This window comes from Oryx dammah, unplaced genomic scaffold (genome assembly GCF_014754425.2).
Source record: "Oryx dammah isolate SB20612 unplaced genomic scaffold, SCBI_Odam_1.1 HiC_scaffold_6, whole genome shotgun sequence".
NCBI classification, from domain to species: Eukaryota; Metazoa; Chordata; class Mammalia; order Artiodactyla; family Bovidae; genus Oryx; species Oryx dammah.
The window spans coordinates 11,020,894-11,039,331 of record NW_024070190.1 but is presented as its reverse complement, the minus strand read 5'-3'; the positions used below and the strand labels follow the sequence as shown (position 1 = coordinate 11,039,331).

General features: G+C 40.1%; 1 protein-coding gene across 3 annotated transcripts in view; it reads left to right on the top strand.

The window, feature by feature from the left end:
• Window positions 1-9,335: 9,335 nt before the first annotated feature.
• Window positions 9,336-18,438, top strand: part of TSNAX (translin associated factor X) — a 35,696-nt gene continuing 26,593 nt past the window's right edge. For 2 of the 3 annotated variants that reach the window (XR_005721409.1, XM_040242747.1), the window contains exons 1-3: window positions 9,382-9,517; window positions 9,957-10,061; window positions 13,150-13,264. Coding sequence is in view for 2 of the 3 variants with exons in the window: in XM_040242747.1 (XP_040098681.1) it covers window positions 9,502-9,517; window positions 9,957-10,061; window positions 13,150-13,264 (236 nt within the window). In the remaining variant the exon portion in view is untranslated. Of the gene's footprint in view, window positions 9,518-9,956; window positions 10,062-13,149; window positions 13,265-18,438 lie in introns of all 3 variants that reach the window. The other variant, XM_040242746.1, reaches the window with a different exon arrangement.

Here is an 18,438-nt window from a genome sequence, read left to right as displayed (position 1 = left end):
GAGTCTTCTCCAACACCACAGTTCAAAAGCATCAATTCTTCGGTAACCTTCTTTATAGTCCAACTCTCACGTCCATACATGATTACTGGAAAAACCATAGCTTTGACTAGATGGACCTTTGTTGGCAAAGTAATGTCTCTGCTTTTTAATCTGCTGTCTAAGTTGATCACAGCTTTTCTTCCAAGGAGCAAGTGTTTGTTTTAATTTCATGGCTGTAGTCACCATCTGCAGTGATTTTGGGGCTCCATAAAATAAAAAGTCTCTCACTGTTTCCACTGTTTCCCCATCTATATGCCATGAAGCGACGGGACCAGATGCCGTGATCTTAGTTTTCTGAATGCCGAGTTTTAAGCCAACTTTTTCACTCTCTTCTTTCACTTTCAAAAGGTTCTTTAGTTCTTCGCTTTCTGCCATAAGGGTGGTGTTATCTGCATATCTGCGGTTATTTATATTTCTACAAGCAATCTTGATTCCAGCTTCTGCTTCATCCAGCCCAGCATTTCGCATGATATATTCTGCATATAAGTTAAATAAGCAGGGTGACAATATACAACCTTGACATACTCCTTTCCCTATTTGGAACCAGTCTTTTGTTCCATGTCCAGTTCTAACTTTGCTTCTTTAACTGTATACAGATTTCTCAGGAGGCAGATCAGGTAGTCTGATATTCCCATCTCTTTAAGAATTTTTCAGATAGCATAAAGCTAATAAAAATATAATGAACCTAGGAATAAATATAATCAAAGTTAAGTGAAACTCAATCAATGAAGGACTTTATAAAAAGAAATAAATCAGGAGAAGTTACCATAGTTAATAGAGTTAACTCATTGTCATAAATTCTCCCCCAATTTCTCTATATATCCAGTGCATTTTAATTAACAGATTGACAAGGTTTTTCATAGACCTTGGAAAGCCAGTTTCAAAATAAGTAGGAACCATATGATCTAGCAATTCTACTCCTAGGTGCATACCCAAGAGACCTGAAAGTATATGTTCACATACAGACTTGCAGGCAAATGTTCACAGCAGTATTACTCATGATAGCCAAAAAGTGGAAACAACCCAAATATCTATTAACTGATAAACAGATAAACAAAGCATAGCACATACATATATTACCTATACACATCTTTACAAATGAATATTATTCAGCCATGAATAGATTGAAGTACTGATATATGGTATGAGGTAGATGAATTTGTAAACATTTTGCTGTGTGAAAGAAGCGAGACACACAAAGGCACATATTGTATGATTCCATGTGTATGAAATGTCCAGAATAGGCAACTCCACAGAGACAGAAAGTAGATTAGTGCTTTCCAGGGGCTGAAGAGGGAGGATGGGAAATGACTGCAAATGTGTTACTGGTATATAAACAAACAGACCAGTGGGACAGAATAAGAAACTCAGAGACAGAGCCAAGCGTGTATGCAATATCGATGACCTCTGTGTTGCTCTAACTCAGTGGAGAAACAATAAAACATAAATTTATCAATATATACACTTATTTTAGGTAGATTAAAAACATAAATGGAAATGCAAGTTTTATACTTTTATAAGAAAATATATGGTGATATTTTCAAAACCTAATGTGAAAAGTGAAAGTGTTAGCCACTCAATTGTGTCCAGCTCTTTGTGACCACGTGGACTGTGGCCTACCAGGCTCCTCTGTCCATGGAATTCTCCAGGCAAGAATACCTGGAGTGGGTAGCCATTTCCTTCTCCAGGGGATCTTCTTCACCCAGGGATTGAACCCAAGTCTCCTGTTTGGCTTCTTTACTATCTGAGCCACCAGGGAAGCCCCCAATCTGATACAGGAAAGACTGTATTAAACAAGGCCTCCAATACACAAATACAAAGGAAAAAATTGATAAGTGTGACTACATTAAAATTTAAAGCTTCTTTTCAACTAGTTACTATAACAAAACTAAAAGATGATCTACAGATGGGACCATGTAGCTGCATATCATTTGCTCATTCTTTCAACAAATATTGAATGTGCATGCTGTACCAGATGCTATATGACAGCACGTTTGTCTGGTGGTGGGAATGATGCAGAAGAAAACAAACAAGAAGTATATATAGGAAAAAAGGGAAGAATTCCTGGCACTCAGGGCAGGGCAAATACCCCAGGTATTTGCATGGCCCGTTTGTTCTGCTCCTTCAGATCAATGGCACATGTCCCCTTCCCAGGAAGGCCGTTTCTGACCATCCTCTTGCAATTGCAACTTTTAACCCCATCCCAGGAAACCTTCATCTCTTCTTTTCTTCACCTTTTCTTTATAGCCGTTATCACTTCCTAGTGCCAAATATTTTATTTATTTGTCCTTCACTTGTCTCTTTTCACTAGAAAAGAAACTTTATAAGACCAGGGATCACGAGTACTTAGAACAGCATCTAATAGGTTGGTGCAAAAGTAATTGCGGTTTTTGCATTGTTGAAATTTGCCATTTGATATTGGAATACATTCTGTATAAATTTGATTATGATATACATCATTTTAATGTGCATTTCTCACTTTATGTTTTTTCGCTAGTGACTTATTATTTGCTGTTTATTTTATATTTATTTTAGATTATGGAAATGTTGTTAGACAAAAAGCAAATTCAAGCATTTTTCTGATTTGAGTTCAAAACGGGTCATAAAGCAGCAGAGACAGCTTGCATTATCAACTATGCATTTCACCCAGGAACTGCTAAGGAACATACAGTGCAGTGATGGTTCAAGTTTTGCAAAGGAGACGAGAGCCTTGAAGTTGAGGCACACAGTGGCTGGCCATTGGGAATTGACAAAGACAATTGAGGGCCATCATCGAATATGATCCTCTTACAACTACATGAGAAGTTGCGGAAGAACTCAACATCAACCACTTTACAGTTGTTCAGTATTTGAAGCAAATTGGAAAGTTTAAAAAGTTCCATAATTGGGTGCCTCATGAACTGACCAGAAATTAAAAAAAAAAAAATCATTTTGAAGTGTCAAATGACACTTTCCTTATTCAACACTATACAATGAGCCATTTCTGGATCAGATTGTGATATGCGACAAAAAGTAGATTGTGTACGACAACTGGAGATGACCAGCTCAGTTGCTGGACTAAGAAGCTCCAAAGCACTTCCCAAAGCCAAACTTACACCAAACGATCATGGTCACTCTTTGGTGGTCTGCTGCTGACCCACTGCTGGTGGTCCTCCACAGCCTGCTGAACCCCGGTAAAACCATCGCATCTGAGAAGTGTGCTCAGCAAATTGACGAGATGCACTGCAAACTATGCCTGCAGCCAGCACTGGTCAACAGAGAGGCCCGATTCTCCACAGCAGTGCCCAACTCCACATTGAACAACCAACACTTCAAAAGTGGAACATTAAGGTTTTGCTTTATCCACTGTATTCACCTGACCTCTGGTCAACCAACTACCACTTCTTCAAGCATCTCGACAATGTTTTGCAGGGAAAATGTTTTCATAAACAGCAGGAGACAGAAAAATGCTTTCCAAGTGTTTGTTGAATCCTGAATCATGGATTTTTATGCTATAGGGATAAGCAGACTTATTTCTCATTGGCAACAATATGTTGAAATAGATTCCTATTTTGATACAAGAAAGATGTGTTTGAGCCTAGTCATAATGATTTAAAATTCATGATCCAAACCACAATTATGTTTGCACCAACCTAATATAACATGGTAGGTGCTCAACAAATACTTGTTAAATAAATATGAAAATACTTGTGTCCTTAGTGGCACAAATCATATTGCCAGGCATAAGTTATGCACAGAAATATTTGCTGAAGATTACCTGACCCATAAAGGAAAAATATTATATACATATTTTTATTACAATTATAACTGTGGTGTTGGAGAAGACTCTTGAGAGAGTCCCTGGACAGCAAGGTGATCAAAACAGTCAATCCTAAAGGAAATCAACCCTGAATATTCATTGGAAGGACAGTTGCTGAAGCTGAAGCTCCAATACATTGGCCACCTGATGTCAAGAACTGACTCATTGGAAAAGACCTTGATGCTGGGAAAGATTGAAGGTAGGAGGAGAAGGGGCCAACAGAGGATGAGCTGGTTGGATGGCATCACCGACTCGATGGATATGAGTTTGAGCAAGCTCTGGGAGTTGGTGATGCACAGGAAAGCTTGGCATGCTACAGTCCATGGAGTTGCAAAGAGTCAGACATGACTGAGCGACTGAAAAACAACAACTAATAACACTGAAGTATGTCTACATATCTACATGTATATATTTACAGAATTTGAAAAGCTTGTTTCCCTTCACTCTTTTAAAAAACTTTTTATAGCTTTATTGAGGTATAATTCACCTATTTACAGTTCATCCAATTCATATGTTTTTACTATATTCACAGATATGTGCAAGCATCTTTAGTCAATTTTAGAACATTTTCATTACCTCAGAAATACAATGCCCTTTAGCTATGATTCTTCTATCCCCTGCTTCCCATTTGTCTCAGTCCTAAGCAATGAATCTTTCTGTCCCTATGGATTTGTCTGTTCTAAACATTACAAATGAATGGAATCATATATATGGGCTTCTGTGACGGACTTCTTTCACTTAGTATAATGTATCTGTATAGTAGCATGGATAGTATTTCATTTCTGTTTGTTGCCAAATAATATTTCACTGTATTGTTATTGTTCAGACACTAAGTCATGTCTGACTCTTTGTGACCTCATGAACTGCAGCACACCAGGCTTCCCTGTCTTTCATTATATCCAAGAGTTTGCTCAAACTCATGTCCATTGAGTCAGTGACGCCATCCAACCATCTTATTCTGTTACCCCCTTCTCCTCCTGCCTTCAATCTTTCCCAGCATCAGGGTCTTTTCTAATGAGTCAGCTTTTCGCATCAGGTGGCCATTGTATTGGAGCTTCAGCTTCAGCATCCTTCCAATGAATATTCAGGGTTGATTTTCTTTAGGATTGACTGGTTTGATCTGCTTGCTGTCCAAGGGACTCTCAAGAGCCTTCTCCAATACCACAATTCAAAAGCTCAATTCTTTGGTGCTCAGCCTTCTTTACAGTCCAATTCTCACATCCCTACATGACTACTGGAAAAACCATAGCTTTGACTACATGGACCTTTATTGGCAAAGTTATGTCTCTGCTTTTTAATACACTGTCTAGGTTTGTCATAGCTTTCCTTCCAAGAAGCAAGTGTCTTTTAATTTCATGGCTGCAGTCACAGTCTGCAGTGATTTTGGGGCCCAAGAAAATAAAGTCTGTCACTATTTCCCATTTTTCCCCATCTATTTGCTATGAAGTGATGGGACCAGATACCATGATCTTAGTTTTTTGAATGTTGAGTTTTAAGCCAGCTTTTTCACTCTCTTCCTTCACCCTCATCAAGAGACTTTAGATCCTCTTCACTTTCTGCCACTGGAGTGCATCTGCATATCTGAGGCTGATATTTCTTCCAGCAATCTTGATTCCAGCTTGTAATTCATCCAGCCCAGCATTTTCATGATATACTCTGCATATCAGTTAAATAAGCAGGATGACAATATACAGCTTTAATGTACTCCTTTCCCAGTTTGGAATCAGTCTGTTGTTCCAGGTCCAGTTCAAACTGTTGCTTCTTGTCCTGCATACAGGTTTCTCCGGAGACAAGTAAGCTGGTCTGGTATTTCCATCTCTTGAAGAATTTTCCACAGTTTGTTGTGATCCACACAGACAAAGGCTTTAGCATAGTCAGCAGAAATAGCTGTTTTTCTGGAACTCCTTTGCTTTTTTGATAATCCAACAGATGTTGGCAATTTGGTTTCTGGTTCCTCTACCTTTTCCAAATCCAGCTTATACATCTGGAAGTTCTCAGTTCATGTACTGTTGAAGACTAACTTGTACATTTTGAGCATTAGCTTGCTAGGCATGTGAAATGACTGCAATTGTCCAGTAGTCTGAACATTTTTTGGTATTGCCCTTCCTTGGGACTGGAATGAAAACTAACATTTTCTGGTTCTGTGGCCAATCCTGTGTTTTCCAAGTTTGCTGACATCTTGAGCGCAGCACTTTAACAGCATTATCTTTGAGGATTTGAAATAGCTCAGCTGAAATTCCATCACCTCCACTAGCTTTGTTCATAGCAATGCTTCCTAAGCCCTACTTGACTTCACACTCCAGGATGTCTGGCTGTAGGTGAGTGACCACACCATCTCAGTTATCAGGGTCATTAAGACCTTTTTTGCATATTTCTTCTGTATTCTTACCATTTCTTCTTAATCTCTTCTGCTTCTGTTAGGTTCTTGCTGCTTCTGTCCTTTACTGTGCCCACCCTTGTATGAAATTTTTCCTTGGTATCTTTAACTCCATTGTACTGATATACCATATTTTGTCCCTCCAGTCATCTGCTGATGTAAATTTGGGTAGTTTCCACCTTTTGCTTATTATGAAGAGTGCTGTTATGATCATTTGTGCACAAGGTACACTCCTAGAAGTAGAATTATTTGGGTCATATGCCAACTCCATGTTTAAGTTTTGGGACTGCCAAATGCCTTCTATAGTGATTGCACCTTTTTACATCCTTCCTACAAACATACGAGACTTCTAATTTCTTTGTATCCCCACTAATACTTGTTATTCTGTAATTTTTTTATTATAGTCAGCCTAGTGGGATGTGAAGTGGTATCTCATTGTGGTTTTGCCCATCCCTATTACTCCCTGAAATACCAACTTCCTTCTTCAGTAAAGATCTAGAACATTAATTTCCTATTATTTTCTAGCATTGCTTGAAAAATATATCTGTGAAATGATATGTGTACACTTCACGATACCACTTTAGATCCTGCAGGTATCTTTTAAATATTATAGCTATCATTTTAGAAATGGTCACTCAAGTTTCTGGCAGTTTCTCATAGCTCCCTGTCCCACCTAGCTCCCTGACCCCACCTCCCCCCACCTCCCGTGCTTCATGTAATAAGCACACAATAAGGTAAACTCTGAAGCGCCACCCTTGTGCTGGCCTGTTCCACCTAGCTCCCTGGCCCCCCGCCCCTGTGCTTTCCATAATAAGCACACAATAAGGTAAACGCTGAAGTGCAGACCCTTGTGCGGGACTGTCCCACTTAGCTCCCTGGCCCCCCGACCCCGTGCTTTATGTAATAAGCACACAATAAGGTAAACTCTGAAGCGCAGACCCTTGTGCTGGCCTGCGTTTCGTCTCTTACCTGACTTTGTGCTTTCTTAAGTAACCAAAACCAGTTTTTGCATGCGGTACTTTTTCCTGTAAAGGTGACAAATGTGAGGATTTATGGACTGAATAAAAACAGGTGCATTTAAAAGGTGTAGGACTTTATTCAGAGTCAAATGTGGCCAGATAAGAATGCAATATGAGGAGGAAAGAACACCATTCCAGAAGTGGAATCTTACTGAAAATCTTTTACCTTCCTTGCCCCAACTGAGGGTGGTAGCTTTCCCATAAAAACAAAAGAAAATATTTCCCACTAAGTACCAAAACTATGTTTATGCATTCGAAGCAATAAAACAAGGAGACAGGGTGGAGATGCCTTCTGCAGGTGCCACACAGGTTGAGAAGCATTTCCTGACAAAGGAGTAGCTACAGTTGGGACACGACATATGCAAATGAGTACTGGGAAAGTACTCCTGGGATTCACCTCCATTAAGTGTCATACTTTGAGGCATCATTATAGGTTATGAAACATTATAGGTTAGAAACTAAGTTTCTAATGAGAAAGAAGTGAAAAGCAGTTCAGAGAAACACTGCTGTAGTTGAACAGATGAACAGGAGTGGTGGTTGGAGAAAGAAAAGGATTTGATGGATCCAGGTTTTGGAAAGTTGAGGTCTTGTGAACTGCTATACCAGTGGAGTGGGGAAAAATATCCCTTTCCCACTATATACTTCAAGTAAGCACTGACTCTAAGAATGTTGTAAATAACTGGCTTCCTTAGATGTAGAAGGAGTCACGTTAAAATGATTACAATTATATGAAAGTTCTCTCTCTCTCTTTTTTTTGTCATGGTCAAGTGGAAGACCACTGGTAGATAAGGGTCAGTAGGATCAGACTTCACACAAACTCGGAATTTTACGACCAACATCATCAGCAAAGCTGTTCAGTACATAAGCAAAGCAGTTCAGTCCAGGTCTTCAGGAGCCTACTTTATCCACAAGGAATCTGGCTAATTGATACATGTGTTCAAAGCTGCAGAGACGAAATGGGTGGTGTTTCCCAAGCGTCTTGCTGCAGAGCTGAAGAGACCCCCGAGATTAGCTAGAATAGAAAACCTTCCTATGACACAGGTCTGTCAGGCGCTTGAAATCACTGCCAAGCTATTTCATTTCAATCACTGTTCCTTTGTTACTAAGTAAACAAGGAGGAAAGACTGTGTATATAAAGTGCCTACAATAAAGAGGTTATTTAGGGAAAACGTACTAAAATACAGTACTTGTGTTTTCCCAGCCAGCCCCAGGCCGTCCAGCCTCAGCCTGAGTTCTACCCCAGAGGATGCTGTAGCGCATGTTCCTTTTGGAAAGCGACGGTGGGAGAAGGATATCAAAGCTAATCTTTAACTTAGACTTTACTATGTGAAAAACTCTTCTGCGCTTCTTAGTGGTAACACATTTAATGGTCAAATAATCCTACGAAGGGGGTCCAAATTTAACCCTATTTCTCAGATAAAGAAATTGAGCTAGAGATGAAATACTTCCTTAAGGTCACACAGTCACTCAGCAACGGAGACCACCGCGAAAGCAGGCATTCCGGAGAGGAGCACAACGGAGGACACAAGAAGAGGGAGGGAAAGGGGGAGACGGAGGGGCGGGAGGGGGACACCCAGGGGAGAAATAACCAGGAACGTCTTGCACTGATTGATATGCATGTTTTCATCACTTTAGCTGCTGGCGTCACCGCCAGGAACGGAAAAGACTTCTATCTCTGTAAGGTTCAGCCTCGACAACAGAACCATCGCACAGGAGACGCGTGGACACTCCCTTTCTCACCCGCAGGTTCCCCGGCGCCGCAGGGCCGCCTGCAGCGGTGAACTACAACCCCCACTATGCACCGCGCGGGGGCCAGGGGCCCATGCGTGGGGCGCACGCGAGGGTGTTCCACAGGCGCCTTGAGAAAAAGAAAAAAGGTATACCTCTTCCGTCGCTCTCCAGCCTTCACACTGTTCTCACTCGCAGAGGGATGCGGTCGTCTTTTTTATGAACAGCTAATACGGAAAAGCGTGTAAGGTCGCTTCTGTTTTCAGGCACAACAGAGGGCAGCTGCGACAACAGCGCCCGGGCGCGAGGTCCTCGGCCAAGCGCGGGGCAGAGCCAGCGGAGGCGGGGCGAGGACGCGGCCGGAAGTGTGCGCAGGCGGAGAGGGAAGCCTGAGTGGTTGCTGGTGCCCGCTTCCGGCTAGTGCGCTGACGTCGGCCGGCTGTACGGGGCGCCGCTGAGGGCTCTTCGGCCGCTGCCGCGCGTACCCTGCTCGCGCTGAGGCGCTTAGTCTCCTCTCTTCTCGCCGTAGGCCGGACGACATGAGCAGCAAAGAAGGTGGCATCCTCAAAAGCTTTGGGCGTGATTTATCTATTTAATCCAGCCTTTTTTGTCGCATTTTCCACTTCCCACCCTTGAAAGATGCTTTCTCCCCGCGCAGACTCGGGGGGCGGCGGCCCTGGTGATTTCCCCGGCCCCATTGGCCCTATTTACCTCTTTTCCTTAATCCTCGAGGCATTTTTATCTTAGTTCGGTAATTTCCCCACCTTGCTCCAGATCAGGGAACCCGTTGTGGGGAGGTTTGGGTGAGCTTAAGGTTTGGGAGGTGGTGGGGGAAGGTAGGGCTGCTTTTTGTCCGTTCGCTGAGAAAGTCTCTGCGATGACGGCCCAGGGGAGGTCTGGTTTTAAGGAAGAAAGGGGTTTACCTCTACTATGTGTTGTCAAGTCCTGGCGCTGGGAGAGCCCTGTCCAACCTTTTTTTCCTTCTCTATGTAAGGATCAGGAGGGTTCAGGAAAAGGAAGCATGACAATTTCCCACATAACCAGAGAAGAGAAGGGAAGGATGTTAATTCATCTTCACCTGTGATGTTGGCCTTCAAATGTAAGTTCTCTGTCATGTACACTGGTGAAGGGAAGAGAACGAAAGAGGTTGTAAAAAGGATCACTTAACTATGTTATGCTTCAGTCTCAGAATTTTCCGGGAGGTTTTCCAGTGGTGCTCGGTCTGTCGTGAAAATTGAGAGTACAAAAGTCTTGACTTTATTTTCCCCTTTTAAGTTTCACAGGTAAACATTAATTAACATCAGACCTGCCACATAACTGGAAATTACTGTGCCCCTGATACACAAGCATACGTGTCAGCTGTATATGTACGGATATTTTAAACGTGTATTGGTTTTGTTTTCTCCGCTAGGCTTTTGGAGACTTTTATGTTTGTTTGTTTGTTTTTAAGATTTTTTTGATGTGGAACATTTTAAAAGTTTTTATTGAATTTGTTATAATAACTGCTTCTATTTTATGTTTTGGTTTTTTGACCATGAGGCATGTGGGATCCCCGACCAGGCATCGACCTCACACCCTCTTCATTGAATGGTGAAGTCTCAACCACTGAACCAGGAGGGAAATGCTGTATTTTGTTTTCACTATATCTTTTTGCAGAGAGTGGGCACTCAAATGCATGTAAATGATATGGGTATATTTAGTCCCAGATTCTCTTTTCTCAGTATATTAACTTGGGAAAATTCCTCTTTGCAAAACAAAGTATAAAACAAAATTCATGTAACTCTTGTCTTCTGTCCAGCATCCTATTTTTTTTGTACACAATGTGTGGCAGGCAAGATCTTAGTTTCCCTACGTGGGATTGAATCCATGGTCCTCTGCAGTGAAATCGCAGAGACCTAGCCACTGGACCAGCACAGAATTCCCCCAGCATCCTATTCTTTATAGTTTCTGTAGTTCAGGAATCCAAGACAGGCTTAGCTGTTGGTTCAGATAACTTGGAGTCACCTTGAACTGAGTTGGAGGATCCACAACTATCAGTCACTTAGGCCTTCTGCTCGCAGTCAGCTCTGTGTGCCCCCATGTGGACCCCTCCATAGTACTACCTGAGTGTTCTTGTGTTACAGATTTGGCTTCCCCAGATAGAGGGAGGGAGAAGACCACAGTTCTCTCATGTCCTAATCTTGGATATCATACATGTCACTTTTTGCTATAGTTTATTAGTTAGAAATGAGGCAGTTTAAAACTCAGCCTCATGTTTGAGAGAAAGGGAATTAAGTGCCACACTTTGAGAGGAGGAATATTAAGTAAATTGTGGACATAGTCGAAGATTGTCACAGCGCATAACTGTGATCTTCAGTGGTGTAAGACAACTGCTTGTGACTGAGGAAAGAGCGTATTGATAGAGCTATATGCGCAGTGGAGAAGCTGCACTGGGTCAAGTGCTCCCTGTCGTTACGGGCTCACGCACGCCATTGCTTGTTTCCAAGCATGTTTTGCTGTCTTGTGTTTCTTCCTGCCTTTGTCTTCGTAGCTCATTAGGCCTGGAATAGCTTCTACCTTGGTGCCCCATTGCCCCGCTGAGATACTGCTCTTTAGGCCTGGAATAGCTTCTAGCTTGGAGAAGGCAATGGCACCGGACTCTAGTACTCTTGCCTGGCAAATCCCATGGACAGAGGAGCCTGGTAGGCTGCAGTCCATGGGGTCGCTAGGAGTCGGATACCACAGAGTGACTTCACTTTCACTTTTCACTTTCGTGCACAGGAGAATGAAATGGCAACCCACTCCAGTGTTCTTGCCTGGAGGATCCCAGGGACGGGGAGCCTGGTGGCTGCCGTCTATGGGGTCACACAGAGTTGGACACGACTGAAGCGACTTAGCAGCAGCAGCAGCTACTAGCTTGATGCTTCATTGCCTGGATGATGTTCTGTAATTTTTTTAAAGACCCATTCCAAGTAGCTTCTTCCTACTTTTCTAATCTTTTTCTGATTTTCCTACCAAGCAAATTTGGTGACAGACATTGCCTTCATTGAACATCCATCCATTTAGTCAAGACATACTTACTGACTATCTGTGTTCTAGCAAGGGCTTCCCAGGTGGTGCTAGTGGTACAGAATCTCCCAGCCTGTGCAGGAGATGCAAGAGACGTAGGTCTGATCCCTGGGTTGGGAAGATTCCCTGGAGTGGGAAATGGCAACCTGCTCAGGTGTTCTTTCCTGTAAAATCCCATGGACAGAAGATCCTGCGGGGCTGCAGTCCATGGGGTCTCAGAGTCAGGACTGAGTGACTGAACACTGCTAATACTGTGTTTTCGCATATGTTGATAGTGAACAAGAAAAACATAATTCCTGCTTTACTGAGCCTTTTGTATATATTTATTATAACATGATCACATTCAATTCTTTCCATCTGTCTCATACTGGACTGAGCTTGAGGATAGAAACTGACTTATTTAACTTTATTCATAGTATCTAATTCACAGTGGTGATTAAGATAGTCAAAATGTGAATGCATTTGATTGTCTTCAAATATTAGGCAAAATCCTAGCCTAATTATTATCTCAGTAATAAAAGACCGGATGTATTTAGGCCTTTGTTAGCTGCTAATTTGGTTAATATTCAAGTTCTGAATACACTTTTGTATTCAGGTTCAAAGTATAACTGTGGACTGCCAGGCAACTTGCTAGTTCTTTGGAATGACAGTTCTTCTAAAATAAAGTGGTTATTAAGTAAGTAAGTGCTTTATGGGTATTTCAACACCTAGGGCTTGAGAATTCAGGAAATTGATGTTATTAAGGTTTAAAGCATAATTTGAAAATTCTGGTTTATTTTTTGTGGATATTTACATTGTGCATGGTAAGGTAATTAAAAATAACTTTACATAATTTAGTGAAGTAGTTGAAAGTAATTTTTATAAGTAGTTATATGTGGTAATTTTGTGATAACAATCTCTTTATTAGAACAGATAATTTGTTACAATATATACATCTCATTGTGAGGCTCTGGGTGGTAAAATCTAGTTAAGGCATACCTGTATTTAAAGAAAGAATATCTTGGTTAGTAGCAGAGCTTTTGATTTCCAGGTATTTTAAAAGTAAATAAGTCGATTTCTCCTGTATACTGACAATATTGTTTCATTATGCTTTCAAATGTAGAACAAGCATGCTTATGGTCATAATAATGTGTTTTTAGCATTTCAGCAGGAACTTGATGCAAGACATGACAAATACGAGAGACTTGTGAAACTGAGTCGAGATATAACTGTTGAAAGCAAAAGGACGATTTTTCTCCTCCATAGAATTACAAGGTAAGTAAGTATCTTTGCATTTGTTACAGTTGGATACAGGTTGGTATGTATTTTATATTTATCAGTAAGTCAGTGGGCAGTAACTAGCTGACTTTTTTTAAAACACCAGGATCCAGAGGATGTTATTAGCAGGTAGATTTTATTTTAACAATAAACATTTTTCTAAAAATAGGAAATTTTCTTATTTTCAGAACAGCTAAGGATTTGTGTCCTGTTAAGATCATTCACAGAGATAGAACTATTGTTTATGAACATCAGTTCAGTTCAGTCGCTCAATCATGTCCGACTCTTTGCGACCCCATGAATAGCAGCACGCCAGGCCTCCCTGTCCATCACCAGCTCCCGGAGGTCACTCAGACTCACGTCCATCAAGTCAGTGATGCCATCCAGCCATCTCATCCTCTGTTGTCCCCTTCTTCTCCTGCCCCCAATCCTTCCCAGCATCAGACTCTTTTTCCAATGAGTCAACTCTTCGCATGAGGTGGCCAAAGTACTGGAGTTTCAGCTTTAGCATCATTCCTTCCAAAGAAATCCCAGGGTTGATCTCCTTCAGAATGGACTGGTTGGATCTCCTTGCAGTCCAAGGGACTCTCAAGACTCTTCTCCAACACCACAGTTCAAAAGCATCAATTCTTCGGTGCTCAGCCTTCTTCACAGTCCAACTCTCACATCCATACATGACTACTGGAAAAACCATAGCCTTGACTAGACGGACCTTAGTCGGCAAAGTAATGTCTCTGCTTTTCAATATGCTATCTAGGTTGGTCATAACTTTCCTTCCAAGGAGTAAGCGTCTTTTAATTTCCTGGCTGCAGTCACCATCTGCAGTGATTTTGGAGCCCCCCAAAATAAAGTCTGACACTGTTTCCACTGTTTCCCCATGTATTTGACATGAAGTGATGGGACCAGATGGCATGTTCATAGTTTTCTGAATGTTGAGCTTTAAGCCAACTTTTTCACTCTCCTCTTTCACTTTCATCAAGAGGCTTTTTAGTTCCTCTTCACTTTCTGCCATAAGGATGGTGTCATCTGCATATCTGAGGTGATTGATATTTCTCCCGGCAATCTTGATTCCAGCTTGTGTTTCTTCCAGCCCAGCGTTTCTCATGATGTACTCTGCATAGAAGTTAAATAAGCAGGGTGACAATATACAGCCTTGATGTACTCCTTTTCTTACATATTTAAACTTTAATCATTTATTAGAGCCTATTAACATTAAAGCTTTTCTTGGATGATATGTGCAAAAATTTTAGTATTAGGTAAACACTGCATTCTGCTTATCTTCCCATTCATTGGACATTGGGCTTTTTCAGTTCATTGGACATTGGGCTTTCTGCCTCACCAAAGTGAAAATGAAATTGCCTTTGTTCACTCATATTGATAAATCTAGTATATACTCTTCTACTGTTTTCTTATTTATATTTTTGCAGCATGTGATAGTGTTGACTTTAATTCTTTGGGGGAATTCTGAAGTTCTTCCACCTTCAGCTCTGTGATATTCTTACACTATGACTTGACTGTTTTTCTAGGTGAAAGTATTAATTGCTCAGTCCTATTTGGCTCTTTGCGACCCCATGGACTGTAACCCACCAGGCTCCCCAGTCAAGAATACTGGAGTGGGTTGCCGAGTCCTCTTCCAGGGGATCTTTCTGACTCAGGGATTGAACCCTGGTCTCCTGCATTGCAGGCAGATTCTTTACCGTCTAAGCCACCAGGGAAGCTTAATTCTTTGCAAGTTCCCTCACCTTCAGCTCTGTGACATTGTTTCTGTAGGACTTTACTGTTTTTCTAGGGAGCTCTGTATATTTGATAGATTTCTTTGTTGAAAATAAAAAAAGCGAACTTAAACTAGCCTAGATTAAGAGGAGGGAAGTAGAATATTTTATGAATGCAGCTGGGTATTTCCATTTTCTCATCTTTGTTTTGTATTTCATTTGACTAGCTTTCTTTGCTTTTCTGTTCTGCATTGAGGTAGAAATCATCCACCCTGTAGCTCACAAAGAGAGATTTTTGTTACATTGCCAATTCCAAATGCCTCCAGAAGCTAGTGAGGATTGGCTCCCCACTGTGTGTCTGACAAAGTATTTAAGCAAGTCCAAGTGTAATTTTTGAGCTTTTTATTATTAAAGTAGTATTGAAGTATTCTATTCATGCACAGCTTTTAAGGTAACTCTGAAATACTTTAATTTTTATTCCATTAAGTGGAAACAATTTGTCATATGTAGATTAGTGGAATGTGGCAGTATTAACGTTTTCTTTTTTATACTTGGTTCTAAAATTAGTTTTTTGCTTGTTTTTTGAACCAGTTTTCAGGTAGCTTAGCTTATACACACTTGAGCTTGTATTATGAAAAAAAGCAACACTGATCTGGTGAATTATGAACACCTTTTTCAATAGAAATTTCAGTTCTAAAACAGTTATCAATATTCAGCAGTTTAAAGAAATAGTAAAACTGTAACAGGAGAATGTCATATTTTGGAGAAAACCATGTTACTGTGTAACGTCATCTTATGGTTGTCTACCAAAAAATAATAAATATTCATTATAGTAAACTTAGAAAATAATAATCTTTAGAAATATTAAAAATGACAGAGACGTTAAGGTACTGAGCGAAAGAAGTCAGTGAATGAAATACACTGACAGCCATTATCAGTAAGCAGATTTCATATGTTATGCTTTTTTTATCCTAATTGTTTCCATATTGTCCCTAATGTTTTTTGATTAGTAAACTAATAGTAAACTTCAGAAAAATTATAAACTAGAGAAAGTAAAACACTTCATGAAAGAAATCAGAGTACATAAAGATAACTACTCTTACTGAGCACTTTTCATATTTTAATTATACTTTCATTTTCTTTAATAGATAAAGGTTAAAATAAATAGGTAAGGGTAGATATCTCTTTACCAGTGAGCTTTGGTAGTTTGATCTTTTAAAAAATTTTTCCATTTTGTTTCGTAATTTTCTTTTATTTCTATAGAATCTGTTGTAATATTCTCTCTCTCATTCCTGAAATTGGTAATTCGTATCTTCTCTTTTTCTTGATCTGTCTGGCTAGAGGTTTATCAATTTTATTGATCTTAAAGGACTACTGTTGATTCCATTGATATTCTGTATGGTTTTCTGACATACTGATTTCTGCTATTTCCTTCTTTCTGTTTACTTTGGATTCATTTGTTCCTTTTCTGAAGAATTTCTTAAGGTGGAAGCTGGGATCAAAGAAGAAACTGAGATCATTTCTTCTTTCCTAATACAGTGCTATCCGTTTTCCTTTTACATCTCTAAGTACATTTTAGCCACATTCCAGAAATTTTGATATTTTGTTTTTCATTTTCATTCAGTTCAAAATACTCTCTAATTTTCATTTTCATCTTTGATTTCATCTTGGGTTTTTTAGATGTTGTTTTGTTTCCAAATACTTGGGAATTTTCCAAACATGTTTTTTATGATTTGAATGCTTTTAAATTTACTGAAACTTGGTTTTGACCCAGAATATGGTCTCTCTGAACCTTGTACACTTGAAAAGTATATGTACTCTGCTGCTGTTGGGTGTGGTGTTCTATCGTGTCAGCTAAGTCAAGTTGGTTGATGATATTGTTCAATCATCTATGACATTTCTGATTTTTATTAATATATACTTGTTCTGTCAATTATTGAGAGATGTTGAAATCTCTTGACTATAATTGTGAATTTGTCTATTTCTTTTTGCAGTTCTATCAGCTTTTGCTTAATGTATTTAAGTTCTTTCATTTGATGTATTAAATGACATTTAGGATTGTTCTGTTGACTTGATGAATTGACCCATTATTATCATGATTATATCCCTGGAAATATTCTTTGTTTTGAAATCTGTTTTATTATTATATTGATAACTACTCTCATATTCTTTTGATTAGTGTTAACAGGGTATATCTTTATTCATCCTTTTATTTTTAGTCTATTTATGTCTGGACTTCCCTGGTGACTCAGACAGTAAAGAATCTGCCTGCAATGCTGGAGACCAGGTTCAATCCCAAGGTCAAGAAGGTCCCTTGGAGAAGGGAATGGCAACGCACTCCAGTAGTCTTGTCTGGAGAATGCCATGGACAGAAGAGCCTTGTGGCTACAGTCCCGTGGGGTCACAGAATCAGGCATGATTGAGTGGCTAACACTTTAACACTGTATATATTTAAAAAGGCTTTCTTATCTTTTTTGGTTTTTAATCCATTTATCAATTTTATCTAATCTCTGCCTTTTACATAGTTGTTTAGACCATTTACATTTAATGTGATTATTGACATGGTTGGAATTCAACCTGTGATCCATTTTCATTTTTTTCTGGCCTTATTTTGGATTGAGTATTTTTTATAATTCCATTTTTTATCTTATTTGTTGGCTTATTAGCTGTACTTTTTTTTTGTTTTTGTAGTGGTTGTTTTATGGTTTGTAATATATGACTTGTCACAGCCTGCTGTCCTTACTTTGTACAATACCATGTTAACTGAAACTTGTGCATTTCAGAATCTTGTCTGTCTTTGCATGGTTCTGTGATAATAGTTACTTTGTAAATTGAGGTCACAGTGTTGATATGCACAGATTTCAGTTAACATGATACTGTGCAGAGTAAGGACGGCTTGCATATCACTTTGCCTATAATATAGGAACCCTATAATTCTATTCTTTTTTTTCCATTTCACTTTTACAAGCTTGGCTGGCCTTTGTACTACTTCTGAAATACATGCTGCGTCTATCTTATTTATAATCCCTATGGGTGTATATTCAATCATGTCTGACTCTTTGTGGCTCTATGGACTGTAGCCCTCCAGGCTCCTCTGTGCATGGAATTTTCCAAGCAAGAGTACTGGAGCAGGTTGCCATTTCCTACTCAGAGGGATTTTCCCAACTCAGGGGTGGAACCTACACTCCTGCATTGGCAGGCAGATTCATTACTACAGTGCCACCTGGCTTAGCCTATAAGTAAGTTAAGCTGCTCAGTCGTGTCCGATTCTTTGCAACCCCGTGGACTGTAGCCTACCAGGCTTCTCCATCCATGAGATTCTCCAGGCAAGAATACTAGAGTGGGTTACCATTCCCTTCTCCAGGGAATATTCCTGACCCAGGGATTGAACCCGGCTTTCCCGCATTGGCGGCAGATGCTTTAACCTCTGAGCCACCAGGGAAGATACAGGCTTAGCCT